Source organism: Podarcis erhardii (assembly GCF_964252035.2).
Source record: "Podarcis erhardii genome assembly, chromosome: 1".
Taxonomy (NCBI): Eukaryota; Metazoa; Chordata; class Lepidosauria; order Squamata; family Lacertidae; genus Podarcis; species Podarcis erhardii.
The window spans coordinates 67,246,825-67,265,225 of NC_138497.1; the positions used below are offsets into that span (position 1 = coordinate 67,246,825).

At 44.8% G+C, this 18,401-nt stretch overlaps 1 protein-coding gene across 1 annotated transcript in view; it reads left to right on the plus strand.

Annotated features, from left to right (window-relative positions):
- Window positions 1-18,401, plus strand: part of SPON1 (spondin 1) — a 283,364-nt gene that overhangs the window by 76,032 nt on the left and 188,931 nt on the right. The window contains exons 4-5 of the mRNA XM_081834772.1: window positions 4,907-4,980; window positions 8,017-8,139. Coding sequence (XP_081690898.1) covers window positions 4,907-4,980; window positions 8,017-8,139 — 197 coding nt within the window. The remainder of the gene's footprint in view (window positions 1-4,906; window positions 4,981-8,016; window positions 8,140-18,401) is intronic.

Consider the following 18,401-nt stretch of genomic DNA (forward strand, 5'->3'; position numbering starts at 1 on the left):
AATTGTTGTTTTCTTTTTAACTGTTGTTAAGGTTGCATTTTAAATTGTTGTGGCTTGCCCTGAGACCTTAGTAAATTAAAATGAAAATAACAACAGTAGCATATGAGGCAATAGGTTGGTGATTGGTAAAAGGATTGACTTGCCTAAGGCAGCGGTGACATTTGAACTTGGGGTCTTATGGCCCAGTGTCTTTAGTACTATGCTATGCTGGCCAAATATTCACAGAACACAAAGCTGAATTTTCACCTCTGATACCTTCTTTGTATCCAGTGAACTGTAGTCAACAACAGGATTTTTTTGCAAACATGCTGTGAGATCCCAATCCCTAACAAGACCGGCATTCAAAATTCCATTGCCTTCACCCTTGACCTCTTCTGCTGACAGCATCTGATTAATTCTAGGTTATTTCTGTAATTACCAACTCCTGACCTTTTCTGCCCATTAAACATTTAAAGTGTAAAGCAGCATCTTTGGGTTTGATGCTTTTCATCAGGAAAACCTGCTCCTTGCTATGTCATTCTTTCTTCCCCATTTCCCCCACAGATCCATATGAGACACTATTGCATATGAGACACATTCCACATTCCATATGAGACACTATTGCAATAGACTTTGGGGAAGGGGAGAAAGAAAGGGAGGGAGAGGGTTGGGGATGATGATCTTTTAATTATACTGCATAGTGTTTGTGCAGGATTTTCCTGTCTACACCTCATGTGTAGGTCCTTTGTTTATATAGTTACAGTGGTACCTCGGGTTAAGAACTTAATACGTTCTGGAGGTCCGTTCTTAACCTGAAACTGTTCTTAACCTGAGGTACCACTTTAGCTAATGGGGCCTCCCGCTGCTGCCGCGTGATTTCTGTTCTCATCCTGAGGTAAAGTTCTTAAGCTGAGGTACTATTTCTGGGTTAGCGGAGTCTGTAACCTGAAGCATCTGTAACCTGAAGCATTTGTAACCCAAGGTACCACTGTATTTGTTTTTAGTGGTGTCGTGAGAGATTGGAGGATCTAGGGTTCGGTTGGATGTGCTTGATTAGTTGCAGTATGGTTTGTTGTATGTCTGGGGTGGTGGCTGTTGTGTCAGGTTAGCTATATAGTTGCTCTCATTTATTTATTTATTTGTTTGTTTGTTTTTTGCTTTCATTTCTCCAAGGAGCTCAAGATGGTATACATGGTTTCCCCCATCTGAATTAATCCCCACAACAACCCTGTGAGGTGGTTGTTGTTGCTGTTGTTGGCATCTGTCTGTCTTGGGTGACAGTGGAAGAGCACACCTTCGGGGTGAAGTCAGTAGGAGAGTTACAGCATCTGCTGTGGCTGTAGAAAATGATACAGGAGAGACATGTTTTATTGCAGGTGGGGCATATGAAGGCATCCAGTTTTGCTGCTACAGGTGCGCCATGGCGTTTCTTCTCTATGCGCCGCTCCCAGTGATCATTTCTCCTCTGGCCACTGCTGTGGATACACAACCTGACTGTCTGTCTCCAGGCACTGTGATCATCTGCAAGGGATTCCCTTGCGGTGGGGTTAAAGTTGCCAGCCTTCATGCCATGTTTGTAGACATCTTTGTAATGCCGTGTTGGTCTGCCAACAAGCCTAGTGTCTAAATCCTGCTACCCTCAGGTCACTGGGGATCCTGCCATCTTCCTTTTTGTGCATGTGGCCAAAGCAGTGCAGATGTCACCAAGACAGGAGTGTGAACTTGCTGGGAGTGTGGGCTTGAGACAGCACATCTTTGTCTGGCCATGTGGTGTCCAAAATCTTTCTGATACAGCACAGGCATTGAGGTGTCACTCCTGGCAGGTGTATGTTGTTCCCGACTCGCTTACATAAAGCACCCTGCTCAACATGCAAACCTGGTCGACTTTCATCTTGGTATCGGTCATTAGCATCACATTCTTCCAGATGCATTTTGGAGAGGTGAGCCGTTGCCATAGCTGCCTTGCCAATATACGTTTGTCTGATTTCTGTGTGCTGCCTTGCCTACTAAATCCACCAGGTGGCCCCATGTTTAAAAGGGACCTCCTTTCCAAAGAAGAGAAGAACGAAGAATCACCAACCCATCACAATCTTGGAATAAAATATACTGGCCATAATCCAATGAAACATTTCATGAATGTGTACAAGCACATATGTGTATAAATAACTTACTTATTTTTAAAATAGTAGCTGCTTCTACTTCCTGGGCTTTGTAACTCCCTTTTAAATTTGCAAGACTTTAAAGAACAGTCTTTCATTTCTCACTCTCTCTTGATAATTTGAAGATTAATGGTAATGCAGGAAACAGGCAGCAAAAAGTCAAATGAGAACAGCCCAAGATTGAGTAAGGAAGAGAGAAACAATAACCCCGTAAACTTCTATGCTGTTATCTGAAAAACATACTTGGGTCTTGTGTGGCCACAGCTATTAAGATTCAGGTCACATCCAGATGATCTTCTTACTGGGCATTCATCCTGATTTGTTTGAACGGAGGTTAGACAACACTAGCTATTTATTGAGCATTCATTCTTCTTTGTTTGCATGATACGGCACCAAGCAAGTGTTAACCCACATTTTCCATTTCATTTTCCTATCACTTTCCTTATTGTACACACACACACACACACACACACACACACACACACACAGGATCTTTGGGGAAAATGGGCTTGTAGCACACGGCCTTCAAATCAACTTTAATTGTGCAACCTGAATTTGCCAGTATGTGATTGAAAATAGCAACAGTCTCAAAGCACCCTTAGAGCAAGATTTCCATGTTGTCTTGACCTGCGGAAACCTTGCTAGTGCAGCAAAAAGGAAAAACCACGGGTGCCAGAGGAATTGCATGTTGTGGCTTATCTTAATTCTCTTGTGTGTTGCTATGGAAAAGGGTGGAGGGATGCAAAATGTACCGATTTCATTTGAATTAGGAAAAAATGAACATTGTAGAAGAAGAAAATTACAGCTGCTATATTTTAAAAAGTCAACTAACTGTTAGTCAGGAACATTTTAACATTACACTTTTTAAAAATGAAACATTGGAAGGAAGTCTCACCTGATTTGTTCTGGAGATTTCATTTTTAGAAGTCTTTCTGTGACCATGTGGTCTTGGCGAGTGTGGGATCAAAACAGCAACTTTGGCTTTTGCAACAGAGTACAAAGAGCACTGGTGTCAATGAAATTTTGAGGACCAAGGAGTGATAGGCAGTGCACTTTTGAATCTTTCCTTTCACTTACTTCTTCTGTTCCATTTTTGTGCCTTCCGTATTCTTCAGCTTCAGTGAACTTTGCAAAATGAGTGTCTGATCTTTCTGAGATGCTAGATTCACCAATTTATGGCTGCGCAAAGTTAGAGGCAAACACAAAATATAAGCAGTATATTTTGGCAGATTTTTCTTTCAAAGTTACATAATCCAGGTTTGCAGAATCCCTTTCCTTTCTCTTTTGGGTTCCTTGTTGTCGTTGGTGGTTTTGTTTCATAAACTCTAGGAAGAGCCAGGTAACTTCAGCACCACATAGGGTTGCCAAGTTGGGAACCTGGAAAACTTGTTTTATCTTTCATTATACCATGTGAATAGGTGATGTGCTCAGTGTGATTAGATAAGAACTGGTGCTGCTGAGAGGTGGTGAGAGTAAAAGGGGCATATTAATAGTAATAGGCAATGAACAGCTGAAGTCAACATAGAACTACTAAAAAAAGCAAATGCGTAAATAATCCCCTTCTTTGAGTTGGGCAACAGAAGAAGAATGGCTTTCCCAAGGTCCTAGCATGACTTGGGGTGAGACCAAGGAACTGCTACTGATTCATTGCTAAACCTCTTAGTAAAGGTGAAGGTACCCCTGCCCGTACGGGCCAGTCGTGTCTGACTCTAGGGTTGTGCGCCCATCTCACTTAAGAGGCCGGGGGCCAGCGCTGTCCGAAGACACTTCCGGGTCACGTGGCCAGTGTGACGAAGCTGCTCTGGCGAGCCAGCACCAGCACAGCACATGGAAACGCCGTTTACCTTCCCGCTATAAAGCGGTACCTATTTATCTACTTGCACTTAAGAGTGCTTTCGAACTGCTAGGTGGGCAGGAGCTGGAACCAAAAGACGGGAGCTCACCCCGCCACGGGGATTCGAACCGCCAACCATGCGATCGGCAAGCCCTAGGCGCTGAGGTTTTACCCACAGCGCCACCCGCGTCCCTGCTAAACCTCTTACCTATTAGCTAATGCTGTACCAGCTCTTGTTAGACTTTTGTTATCATGATGGATAGGTAGGGCATGAAAAAATATTTTACAAATTTAGTAGGATTCTGACAGAGGGGGAAGAATGATGAAAAACTGACATCTTGTCTTAGAAATTACAATCTTAGTCAGTATGTTCCAACTGATATTTCCCACTTTTGATGTATCTGATGGACTAATTAAATGTATGTTCCTGTGTTTTTTGCTTAATCCAAGCATCCCTTAAGACCTCTTATCCCTCAAGAACTTCAGTGTGGTGACCTCCAGAAATTTTTGGACTCCAATTCTCAGCAACCCCAGCCAATATGGTCAATAGCCAGAGATTATGAGAGCTGGACTCCAACAATATCTGGAGGGCAGCACATTGTCTCCTTCTGTCCAGTGCCTTCATACCAACTGATGGATTGAGCTATCTCTGACAGTCTCAACCAATAGCATGGCTCATTGACGCTGGGGGATGCCAGCTCATGAACATTATGTCCCAATAAATTTGGTGCGGATCAGAGGTGACTTACTATTGTTAATAGGGCTGCCATACATCCAGATTATCAGGATTTTTGTTTTAAAAAGCTCAACAACTTTTGGGGTGTCCTGGTTTTTACTTTTTGAAATATGGCAACCCTAGTATTAAGGGGGGGTGGAAATGTTCTCTGCTGCGTCTGCACATTTTCTGAACACATTGTTTCCATCTCTCAAACAGGGCAAGCATCGTACAAAAGCGAATTATTTATTTTCAAGATGAGGGATCGCTTACCAAGAGGCTGTGTGAACAAGGTATGAGACACATTCATTTGCTTCTCACTTGCTGATTTGCTCTTCCAGAGTAATCAAAAACACAAGTCTGGCATATGTTAGCTATCTCTTTCTGTTGGTTAGGGTGGTCACAGGTTAGTTGAAATTAAGCTGCTTTAAGTCCTATTGGTTTGGTGATTCTCTTTTTGTAATCAGCAAGTAGGCCTCACTTCTCACCTGTGGTTTGGTCTTCCTTGCTATTCATGTGACAGGTTTGCTGAATGCTCATTGAGATAATTTCAAGGTTGCTAGGTAGTCATGCTTCCAAATTGTTCATCCACACAATTCAGAACTGAATAGCAAAAACATCCATGCCTACACAAATGAGCGCTGTGCTTCACTCAGTCAGTGGGTGCAAATATGTTGGGTTCAAGGTCTGTTAGGCTTAGAGCAAAATTCATTTCTAGGATGCCAGCAAAGGAAAACAGGCTAACTTAACAAGACCAGAAGATGGCCTTGAGGCTGAAATTAATTTATAAGGAAAAATGGGACCTGCTTTGGAGTAAACATAATTAGGTTTCGGCTTGAGCAGGCTGATCCTACACGAATGCCAATATTGTACTGGAATAATGTAGTCACATGAATCTCAGCAGAAAAGCAGAGAGCAAAACAAATACCAGTAGAAATTAGAAATAACATAGGAAAAAAACCCAGAAACCCCCATTGCATTTGCTGTCACCACCAATCAGTAGCATTCTGCACACATTATCCCCACATTATCCATGCATGGAAGCCAGCAACATATGACAACCACAGTGGTACCATGATAATGTCCCTAAACCCCACCTGTACTCCTTCTCATACACCATGGGGCCTTTTGAGCTGATTTTCCACTTTTGCACCTGTCCAGCCAACATTGTTGGCAAGGCCTGAAAGCCATTTATTTGCACCAAATGGAACTGTGTAAATTAGAGCATTTTAAAAAGAAAAATATAAGTGGTCAAAAGACGGGTTGCAATTTTCCATCTAATTATGACATAAATAGCCTGAAGACTGGGCATTCCTGAACTGTTCATCTGCTTATTTTACATGTAAGGAGCTGCTTGATAGTCACATAATACATGCTGCATGCCAGGAAACGGACCAGGCTTTAGCTGCTTCTGGCACCAGCCACCAAGCTGCCGAAGCTTAAGCAGATTTAAAGGGCTGTGTAGCCCGACTTTGATCTATGTAGATCCTAAGCATATTCTTGGAAGGAAGACCTGTTGCATTCAGGGTAACCTGTAAATTCAGTGAGCTAAGGATCACACCAACAGCCTCAACAGAACCCTATCCAACTGCCTCTGAGTACAAGTATCAATTGCAGAATTGTATTATATGAGCTACTGTTCCACACTAATTTCCAAGATCACACATGAACTGCATGGAGCTGCTATGGTCTCAGACGTTACACTGGAAGCACATGCATGGAATTCCAGTTAATGTAATGCCCTTCACCATGTCATCTTTATGCACAGGGGTGTATGTGAACCAGTTCAAAGTGGTGCCTGGTGGCTCTGCTCCCAGTATGATCATGCCAGCAATCTCCACCTTCTGACATCTATATGTTTGGTGTGCTAAATTCACCATGCAGAATTTCTAAGAAAAGCATACAGGGGAATATTGGCAGGAAACTTTCCCTTCTTGTCCAAGGATGTACTTTAACAGAAAGTAATGATTTCTTCAAACCCTCTTTCATGATGTTTTCAGCTGAGAAGACACTTGTGCTTAGAAGTGCTGCAAAATGCCCACCCTTCTGGAGCGTAACTGCTTTTAAAATTACATCCTAGTTGCATAAATTTTACGCAGAAATCTTCCAGAGAATGATTCCCAGACCTCCTTGGGAAAGAATGGTAATTTCTTGGTGCAGCAATGCAAAGATAATTGCTAGAAGATGATCTTACTCCTGCCCCTTTCATCCCGCCAATTTGGAAACACCGCCACATTTAAGAGAATGCCAAGAGGGCCTGGCCTTCATCTTTTTCCCTAGGCCCAAGGATTAGGATAATCTGGCCTTGACTTTGATAGGCTTTTTAAAATTCAAAACAATATACACTGAAGTGTGTGCTGTAAGATGCTTAATTGAATTTTATAAATATGGCATATTTGACACTGGCCAGGCTTTTCACTTTCTTAGTCCATTTAGAAATGCAGATTGTGTTCAATTTCAAACAGCTCTTTATGCTGTGAATGGTGAATGTGTTCAATGAAGTCACTGGAGCAGGTTACGTAAATGAAATTGAGACATCTGTTTCGTGTTCTTGAATACAGAAAAATCGAAAAGAGCGTTAAAAGCAAAAAGGGCATGTCAAGAATTTAAAGTACATTCCGGTTGTTTCTGGAATAGGGAAGCTGTTTGCATTTAAACAGGTTGCAGTACTCCTCTTTTACAGCAGTGTTATTAAATATTAGAACAAATGCCTTGGAGTATATACTATCATTCATTTGTAATACAAGAAAAAGTTGGCAAGTCAATAGGGGTGTTCACACATTACATTCAGCAGCTGTACCATCTGTACACTTGTGTACAGAGGCTGCACAAATGAACATTCTTTCACACTTGTATGTCTTTAGAGACAGCTTTTGCTTGTGTTAATCGGAACATATGAACAAACATGTTCACATGTTCCAATGAGGGTGCAATGGAACTATTTGATTCAAGCAAACTGAAATTGTAGCTTCTGTATGTGTTTGGAAATAGTGTGTTAACACATGCCCCCATGGATTTGTCATGAGCTGCCAAAAGAACGGGGCATCACCATTGGATTGGATTGGTCCAGGTGTTATTCTATCTTGGTGCATGATTTTGTACTCCTAGAAATTATGATAAAATCAAGAAGGAATTAGTCAGCAAATGTGACTTTAACTGAAGCTCAAGGTATAGTGCTAACTTTATGTGCAAAAATCTGGATCTAAATCTCCCAGCCCATTTGAATCTTGTGGTTTGATTTATTTGTAATTTTAACAAAACATATTCAAATGCTGCACCTTCAAAATCACCCATACAGTAAAATAATGGCCTCTCTTGCTTCCTTTTAGATTCAGCCATGAATGGTGTCACTGATAAACCAATCTTAGACTGTTGTGCCTGTGGAACTGCTAAATATAGGCTTACGTTTTATGGTAACTGGTCGGAGAAGTCACATCCAAAAGATTACCCACGTGAGTGTGCTGTATTGTATTGTATTGTATTGTATTGTATTGTATTGTATTGTATTGTATTGTATTGTATTGTATTATTTTTCTTACTGTACCCCAACCTTCCCCAACCCTTCAGGAGTTTTGAATTGCAACTTTCATCAGCCCCAGCCAAATGGCCAGTGGTGAAGCACGATGATATTAGTAGTCAAAAACATATAGAAAGTAACAGGTGAGGGAGGTTTTTGTGGGCCATCCCCTGCTGTCTCTTAGAGGGCTTTCTTTATGTTCAGATATTGCACATGCACAGAGGGCCAGTCTGCAGTGAACATCCAATCCAACATACTAGATTTTTCAACTTTTTCAGTAGATACTGGATCATGATATTTTAGCCATCCTCATCACTAGTGAAGGTTGTTGTTGGCATCTCTCTGTCGCAAGACACAATGGAGTGCACCTCCAGGGTTGAAGTCAAACCACTGGGTTTAGCAGCACTGAAGTGACCTTCCCTGGGCACAAGCCTGGGCAGTGTGTATGGAGGTCCTGGGCTGTCCAGACGACAAGACCCCCCTTTTGACCTTGCTGATGTGGTCCAAAGGAAAGCAGAGCAATACATTTGGCACCAGCTTGGCTGCAGCAGTTGCTGGAAGGAGGCAGACAAGGTACCATCCAAGCATCCAGATTTGTGAAGGGTTTCCTCCTTAGGCTTTGCTTCTCTGCAAGGCAGCAGAGGTTTAGGATCAGAGTTTTCCTTCTCCTCGATGGGCTACTTTCCCAGGTTGACTGGCCCTATGTGCCCCACACTTCTCTCAATACCACATGAGTAGCTGCCTTCTTGACCGTTGGACCCACTATTGGTCTTGTCTGCTCGATCCACCTGAGTGTGGTTTTGCATGCAGGGGATAGACAAGTCCCTAATTCACTGGTTTGAGACCCATCGGCTACCCTCCCCTGCTTTAGCTGGGCAGTCAAAGCTATTTCCCAGGGTATAGTCACAGTGGCAGGCTGATAGTTGAGAGTGGAGTGCAAGGTGGGGACTAAAGATGGACAAACTATCCCAGAAGGAACATGGCATATCCCCAACCAGTGGTACTACCTATCCCCTAACACCCCATACACCCCTCGCTAGTGCAACCCCATAGGAAAAACAGTAAGATTAAATATAGACTCAAACCATGTTGCAAAAAGTTTTACATTTTTGAATCGGTGCGCAAAGTGGATCAAACCCTGATCTGCAGTGATCCAAAATCACCTGGACCTTTGAAGCACCTCTGGATCTCAGCTCAGCTCTGTTCTTTTCAATACTGATACATTTTCCATAAATACAGTTAACATACATCTGATTCCTGACATTTGGAGAAAAACGGTCAGGTGGTGTTTGCAGTAGGTGGTGGCAGAGGTGGGCAGAGCTGAACCGCTGTTCTGGCTTCCCTGTGATGTGTGTTGCTGCTGGTTACAAGAGGGTGTGATGAGATACAACATCATGGACATTGAATTGGCTCACGGCGCCCAGCTCCCCACTGCCTTGCCCCTCCCTCTCTTGGTAACTGGCAGTGATGTATGGCGTTGGGGAGTCAGGTCAGCAATGCAGCCCTGTTGCCCGCCCCCCCCCCCCGGTTGCTTCTGGCTGTTGCCTGCAGCTCTTTATGTTGGAGTCCCCAGATGCACAGCCAAGTTCTTGGATACAGGTGAAATCCAGAGAATAAACGAACAAATGCATGTAGATACCAGATTCCTTCCATTTTATATTTCTTTGCTCAATATATTTGGACTTTCCTTTCAGATCTCACGTTTGATCTTTAAATATTGGCTTCACATCGATGACAATGAAGCCAAGTAAATGACCTGGAAGTTTGAGTCACATTTATTTTCTCTTTAATAAAGATCACACAATGGCCAACATATTACCAAAGTTTAAGGGCTTTGTGTATAATTTTATTTTCTAATATTGCCGTGTCCCTGTGCAGCTAGCTGGCATTGATGCAGCCAGAACTTTGTCTACATATCAATTGTTATTTGATATAGTCTACATAGATTTTTGTCTCAACTTTATTAAGTTGAATGCTGCCTAGTTCAGATATAGAACTGTGCACGTTAATAAAAGAGTTTATATTGACATATTAAAATTTGTGGCTTGAATTTGTGGCTGTAAAGCTGAGATTGTGGAACTAATTAAAATGGCTGGCAAGTTTCACAGCTGAGATTCTATAGGATTGTAGACGTAGAAGACATCTGAGACATGGCATTTATCAAGTTTATGGGCCTTTTGGCTTATGTCAAAGAATTGTATACTTAGATGAAGTTATTTTTCTACTTCATTGGCACTTTTTCTTAATTATGTGGACTGGGTTCCTTGCTTTATTTACTTGGTTCTTAGGATAATGAATAAATATGAGTTGTTCTTAAGCATAAAACAGACTAGGCTAGTGTTACAATTGATATTTCAATCTGGTCACCTAACAGTCCCTTGGGTAGTGGGTTAAAAGAAAGACAGTGAAGTAAAATGCTTGTAATGATGTAGTACATTAAAAATTAAACAGCTATTAAGCAGCTATTAAAATTGCTTGATGTGAGGACATGTGGTATGCAAGTAGTATTTTTGTTTAATTATGCTTGCCAAGCTACATATTCAAATGAGTGTCTCGGACTCTGATCACGTCTTAGTTTCTGGCAGTGCCATTTTTCTTGAAAAAGAACTCACCACGAACACCTTCCCCATTCTCTTAGAACAGCAATAGCGCCCAACTGGAAAAAAAAGCTCTGGTTTCTGGGGAGAAATATATACCAATGAGACTCCACCAGCATAGCAGAAAGAACGTAAATCAGCTTGTGCCACATTTTCTTCTTCCTGCAGCCAGTCAATCTGAAAAGTAATTTTTAGTCAGGTGGTCAAGAAGATACAACAAGGTACATCACTTTAAGTGTGTGTGCTTTTTAAATTCAGTGGTATATATAATAAAATAAGCGAAGGCATAGGTGAACTGATTGCGAGGCACCAAGAGCTCGAGGGTTGTCATGTCCCAGGAATCAGATTTGATTTGGGGATGATGGAGTGTACTGGCCCTAGGGGACTATGTCAGCAACCCTGGGTGCCAGAGCCAACAAATTTGGCAAAGGGTATACATGGGCCCACTGGGACGTGGGTGGTGCTGTGGGTTAAACCACAGAGCCTAGGACTTGCCGATCGGAAGACTGGCGGTTCGAATCCCCACAACGGGGTGAGCTCCTGTTGCTCGGTCCCTGCTCCTGCCAACCTAGCAGTTTGAAAGCACTTCAAAGGGCAAGTAGATAAATAGGTACTATTCCGGCAGGAAGGTAAACGGCGTTTCTGTGCGCTGCTCTGGTTCGCCAGAAGCGGCTTAGTCAAGCTGGCCACATGACCTGGAAACTGTACCCCGGCTCCCTCAGCCAATAAAGCGAGATGAGCACTGCAACCCCAGAGTTGGTCATGACTGGACCTAATGGTCAGGGGTCCCTTTACCTTTACCTTTATGCATGGGCCCAAGCTTCAAATTGGGTTGCAGTACAGCTGAACTTTTTCAAAAAATTTAAGTAGATGTTGTAAATGAAACATACTTAAATATGGGTACTCATGATCACAACTCAACACCTTGGTCAAAAGGAAATTATATGTTAGCCAATTCAATTGACATGGCCAGAGCTAATGAACTTAGATGTTTGCTTAAATGTAAGAGGAGGCAGCCCCAGAGTTCCCCAGCTAGCCTGGGTATCACTCTCTCACAGCCCACCCTATCCTATAGGATGCTGTGTGAACAGATTGCATAGAATTATATGTCATTTTGTACACTTTGATGCTCTATTGACATGTTAGACAATAATTGAAATCAATGCGGCTTACTGTGAAATAAGCATGTGTATAAGCTGGCTGAAAGTCAGCCGAGAGCCTGGCTTTCTGATGGTACAAACATCTGGAATCCTGTGGAGAACAAGGAATGGCTTTTTGGATTCATTTATGGGGAACATGGGTTCCCAAGTATTACCAGCCAGGATGTCCCATTATCATCTGGAATCCTCCCCTTTTGAAAATTGAGTGGTATATAAGCAACTTACCTCACAGGATAAACAAGCTATCCATTTCCTAGCACTTTGTACACTTAAGAGCAGTCCAAGTGATAAATAAGAATGTAGCAATCACAATAATTTTTGCTCAGCTGTCAGGTAATAAGTTCAGGATTAAATATTGTTAAGCTTTATGATAGTGATATAAAACACACCAGAAAGAGCATTCGTTCTTCTTTACTTGCCTGCATTCCTGTGCGGCCTCACCTCATAAATATGAATGTTTTAAAGTCCTGGTACTTTAGCAGCAAGAATTATTCTCTTTGCTTTATTGTCATCCAGAAATGTGATATTTGCCGCTGATTTTGACACTAATGGAGACAGCACTAACCCCTGCAGAACAACCAACATCAAATTGTAACTATAAATTCCTGGGAGGCCAGAAAGCTTTTCCTCCCACCTACATACCCTGGATTTTAAAAATGAAAAGTACCTGTCAAAATTGCTGTTTATTATGCAGAGGCTCTGAAACTATTAAATGAAACAAAACCTTATTCAATCTGGACTGTGGAGAACTGTAGAGTGTTTGCCATTATGGTACAGCAGAAATGTCCATAAATATGTTCCTTGCTGGACAGTTCCTATAAATCTATTAAATTTTAGAATTGTTTATCAAATTATATTTCACTTGCTATGTTAATCTAAGAAGATTTCTCATACTGAGCATCTGGTAGAACTGTTGGTTAAAAATACTTAATGCTGGCATTTATTAATTTCCAGTCACTCCTTGAAAAGATGAAAGTTGTTAAGTCCATACCATGTAGTTCTGGAGTTTCTAAGGAACAATCTTTTATGCCTATTGAAAATAAGCTTTGACTAAAAGTGCTGGCTTTATTAGATTTCTATGGAAATAAAAAGGTTTAAAGAGAGCTCAGCTTTCCCTTTGCCCTGAGAGCATTAATATTACTAGCTTATAAATAAGATACCAGCACTTAAGCTTGCTGATGATGTCTCCCTCTGAGTTACTTGCAAACTTTTATTTACTAGTTTGTCATCCAAAGTGCACTTTAATCCAGATCTAATTTTTTAAGGTCTGTTCTTGGCAGTATCCAAAACACACTTCTAAACCAAACGCCTGAAAACACTTGAGACTTGAAATAACAAAACACAGCTTTGAGTGCAGCTGAATCATTTATTAGAAGGCATAGCTGGCAGCCTGGGGGTGTAGCTTCAGTTTGTGCTCTGGAAAATCTTCCTAATAGTGTGTTTTGTTTCAGTTGCATTGGTGTTTAGCCGCAAAGCGTTTTAAAAGTTTTAATATACTATATACTGGTCTGGAAATAAGGGCTCATGCACATGTCCACTTGTCCCACCACTTTCCCCTAGGGAAACCCCCTTTTTATCTGCTGTTTACTGCTGAATCATAACAAACATCAATCCGTTTTTCTGCAGATAGATATTTGTTCTGATTCAACTGTAAACAAATGAAAGACAGCTCAGCCTCGTGCTTGCTAGGCATGGGACAAGTGGAAGTTTGGATGAGCCCCAAGTCTGATTACATCAATGGGATATAATAACAAGCAGAAAACAAAAGTTTGTGTCTGACTCCTAAGTGTATTTGGTAGAGAGTAGAATCTATTGAAGGGATGCGGGTGGCGCTGTGGGTTAAACCACAGAGCCTAAGACTTGCCGATCAGAAGGTCAGCGGTTCGAATCCCCGCGATGGGGTGAGCTCCCGTTGCTCGGTCCCTACTCCTGTCAACCTAGCAGTTCGAAAGCACTTCAAAGGGCAAGTAGATAAATAGGTACCGTTCTGGCGGGAAGGTAAACAGCGTTTCCGTGCGCTGCTCTGGTTCGCCAGAAGTGGCTTAGTCATGCTGGCCACATGACCTGGAAGCTGTACGCTGGCTCCCTCAGCCAATAAAGCGAGATGAGTGCCGCAACCCCAGAGTCAGCCATGACTGGACCTAATGGTCGGGGGTCCCTTTACCTTTACCTTTACCTTTTCCTTAGAATCTATTGAACTCAATGGTATTTGCTCCAAATGAGTAAACATGCCGTATTCTGCCTATGTCCAGGAAATTCCCGGCGTATGGCAGCCCGAGACTCTTAAGAGAGATTCAGACTAGAGACTATGCTTTTATTACTGTTTCTTCATTTCTGTGAGGGAATATTTTGGTTGCTGCATACCTTGTAAAATGCAAATAGCATAGTTGGTGTAGAATATTAGTAAAGAGCATGACAGCCATTGCCTTGCATTGATCCTATGTGCTCCCAGAAAGTGTGAAAAATAGTTGTATTTCAAATGTTTTCCCCTCACGTAATATTGCAGTGAATATATTGGCCTATTTCATTTGTCTACTGAATGAGCTTTAGTCCAAAGAACTGAGCTTCAAACAGTACAGTGCACTGAAATGCTATGCCAGTCATGAATTCATAAAATTTGGTTATTATGTGTGAAACATAATAATGATAATAATGATAATAATGATAATGATAATGATAATGATGATAATGATAATGATAATGATAATAATTTATTATTTGTACCCCACCCATCTGGCTGGGTTTCCCCAACCACTCTGGACGGCTTCCAACAAAGATGAAAGATACACTAAAATGTCACATATTAAAAACTTCCCTGAACAGGGCTGCCTTCAGATGTCTTCTGAATGTCAGGTAGATGTTTATCACTTTGACATCTGATGGGAGAGCGTTCCACAGGGCGGGCGCCACTACCGAGAAGGCCCTCTACCTGGTTCCCTGTAACTTGGCCTCTCGCAGTGAGGGAACCGCCAGAAGACCCTCGGAGCTGGACCTCAGTGTCCGGGCAGAACAATGGGGGAGGAGACGCTCCTTCAGATATACTGGACCGAGGCCGTTTAGGGCTTTAAAGGTCAGCACCAACACTTTGAATTGTGCTCGGAAACGTACTGGGAGCCAATGTAGGTCTTTCAAGACCGGTGTTATATGGTCTTGGTGGCCGCTCCCAGTCACCAGTCTAGCTGCCGCATTCTGGATTAGTTGTAGTTTCTGGGTCGCCTTCAAAGGTAGCCCCACGTAGAGCGCATTGCCGTAGTCCAAGCGGGAGATAACCAGAGCATGTACAACTCTGGCGAGACAGTCTGCAGGCAGATAGGGTCTCAGCCTACGTACCAGATGGAGCTGGTAAACAGCTGCCCTGGATACAGATTTGAACTGTGCCTCCATGGACAGCTGTGAGTCCAAAATGACTCCCAGGCTGTGCATCTGGTCCTTCAGGGGCACAGTTACCCCATTCAGGACCAGGGAATCCTCCACACCTGCCCACCTCCTGTCTCCCCAAAACAGTACTTCTGTCTTGTCAGGATTCAACCTCAATCCATTAGCCACCATCCATCCTCCAAACGCTTCCAGACACTCACACAGGACCTTCACCGCCTTCACTGGTTCTGATTTAAAAGAGAGGTAGAGCTGGGTATCATCCGCATACTGATGAACACCCAGCCCAAACCTCCTGATGATCTCTCCCAGTGGCTGCATGTAAATGTTGAAAAGCATGGGGGAGAGGACAGAACCCTGAGGCACCCCACAAGTGAGAGCCCAGGGGTCTGAACACTCATCCCCCACCACCACTTTCTGAACACGGCCCAGGAGGAAGGAGCGGAACCACTGTATGACAGTGCCCCCAGCTCCCAGCCCCTCAAGACGGTCCAGAAGGATGTTATGGTCGATGGTATCAAACGCCGCTGAGAGATCCAGCAGAACTAGGAAACAGCTCTCACCTTTGTCCCTAGCCCGCCGGAGGTCATCAACCAGTGCGACCAAGGCAGTTTCAGTCCCATGATGAGGCCTGAATCCCGACTGGAAGGGATCCAAATGGTCCGCTTCTTCCAGGCGTGCCTGGAGTTGTTCAGCAACCACTCGCTCAATCACCTTGCCCAAGAATCGAAGATTTGAGACTGGGCAATAATTGGCCATCATGGCCGCATCTAAAGATAGTTTTTTAAGAAGCGGTTTAATAACCGCCTCTTTCAGCGGGTCTGGGAAGGTTCCCTCACGGAGGGAAGCATTCACCACCCCACAAAGCCCATCGCCCAGTCCTTCCCGGCTAGCTTTTATAAGCCAGGATGGGCAAGGATCCAGGAGACAGGTGGTTGGCGTCACTCGTCCAAGCAGCCTGTCCACATCCTCGGAGGTAACAGATTGGAATTGATCCCACACAACTTGACTAGACAGGACTCTAGCACTCTCCCGCCCTGGCCCTGCTCCCATGGTGGAGTCTACTTCTTCCCGAATCTGAGTGATTTTATCTGCAAAAAACTGCAAAATCATTGCAGGAGATCATGTGGCCCGTACTGGGCCCCGATGTCGCAGGTGGTTCCGCTAAATTGTGAACCACCTGAAAAAGTCTCCTGCTGCTGTTTTCTGCAGATGCAATAGAGGCGGCGAAGAAAGTCTTCTTCGCCGTCGCTATCGCCACTTGGTAGGCTCGACGTTGAGCTCTAACCTGTGTCCAGTCAGATTCGGAATGAGTTATCCGCCACCGGCGCTCTAGCCATCTCAACGATTGTTTCATTGCCCTCAGATCCGTGGAAAACCACGGGGCTGTCCGGGCTCCATGCAATCGGAGAGGGCGCTTCGGAGCCAAACAGTCAATAGCCCTGGTTAACTCCACATTCCAGCGGGCCACCAGGGAATCGGCTGTGATGGCCTGGGATTCCGATTCAGAGGATGAACCAGAGGAATCCCAGCCTGCACAGGAGTCCCCGCCTCCAGGGCCGGCTGAACTGGGGCAAGGCCTAGATGCTGAAGAGCCTGCACCTGTGACAGAGCATCAGGAGCTGGCTCCAGGTGAAGCCCTTCTGGCCCCAGAGGGGCTTGACGACTCAGTGGCCACAGGTGAGCCTCCTCCAGGGCCCAGTAACCCTTCGGCCTCTCCTGATCTGCAGAGGCTTAGGGCAGAGAGGCGAAGGGAACTGGTTGCCCCCAGGAGGAGTGCTCGCCTTAAGGCCAGAGGAGGCGGGGCTCCTGGGGGCCGGGACCGCCCCTGGCCTTAGAAGAGGATAAAAGCCCAGTCAGCCCGGTCCCAGGTTGCGGGAGCAACGTCGTTGTTGGCTTTGGACCTTCCTGTGTTCCTGATCCCTGCTTGGCCTCCTGTTCCTGACTATCCGGTGTTCCAGTTCCCAGCTCGGCCTCCTGTTCCAGCGTACCTGTTCCCCGCCCGGCTCCCCGTCTTGGACCTCGCCCCTCTTCGTGTGGACTCTGCTTACACCCACGGTACCTTCCCCCGGGACCAGCACAGTTTGCTCCCGCCTCACCCGCACTCCCCCTTCGTTGGGGTGCGTTCGGGAAAAGCCAGAGGCCATGGCTGACCAGGCGGCTGCGCTGGTGGCATTGGCCCAGGAAAACCAGGCCTTGATCCACACCGTTCAGCAGCTAAGCGATGTGGTTGCGGCGCTTCAGCAGCGGTTGGAAGCCTTTCCAGATCCTGGGGCCGACGCCCTAGCTCCAGGCAAGTACCCAGTGGCCTTGCCAGAGAAATTTGATGGGACCCAGGCCAGTTTTCCCATGTTCCTCGCCCAGGCCAAGTTGTACATTCAGGGGCGAGCCCGGAACTTCCCTGACGACCGCACCAAGGTGCATTTTTTAATCAGTTTGTTAAAGGACCAGGCGGCCAAGTGGGCTTTGCCACTGCTCCGGCAAGACTCTCCTTTGCTAACGGACTATGTGGGGTTTTGTAACCACTTAGAGACTGCGTTTGGTAACCCACTGAAGGAGAGCCAAGCCAATCGGGCGATTCGTCGGTTGAGACAGGACAAGTCCACAGCCGCCGCCTACGCCACAGAATTTCGGCTGTTGGCACAAGACTTGTCTTGGAATGACTCTGCACTACGGGACCAGTATCTTGAGGGACTGTCGGACGAGATACTAGACCAGTTGGCCATGATGGATCGTCCCACCACACTGGATACCCTCATTCAGCGGAGCCTGCAGATAGACGATCGGTTGGAGGACCGTCGCCAGACCCGGGACCGCCAGCACTCCCGACTCCTGGCGCCAGTCCTTCCCAGCAGGTCCACGCCCACAGCCGAGTTGCCAGTCGAGCCAACGCCGCTCGGGGCTGCGCGACCTCGGCTTTCCCCCTCGGAGAAGTCGCGGCGTCGGGAGGGGAACCTGTGCCTTTACTGCGGTGGGGGTGGACATTACGCCCGTTCCTGTCCCGAGAAGCTACCAGTCGCAGGGAAACCGCCAACCTCGGTAGCCGAAGGCCCTAGCAACGTGGG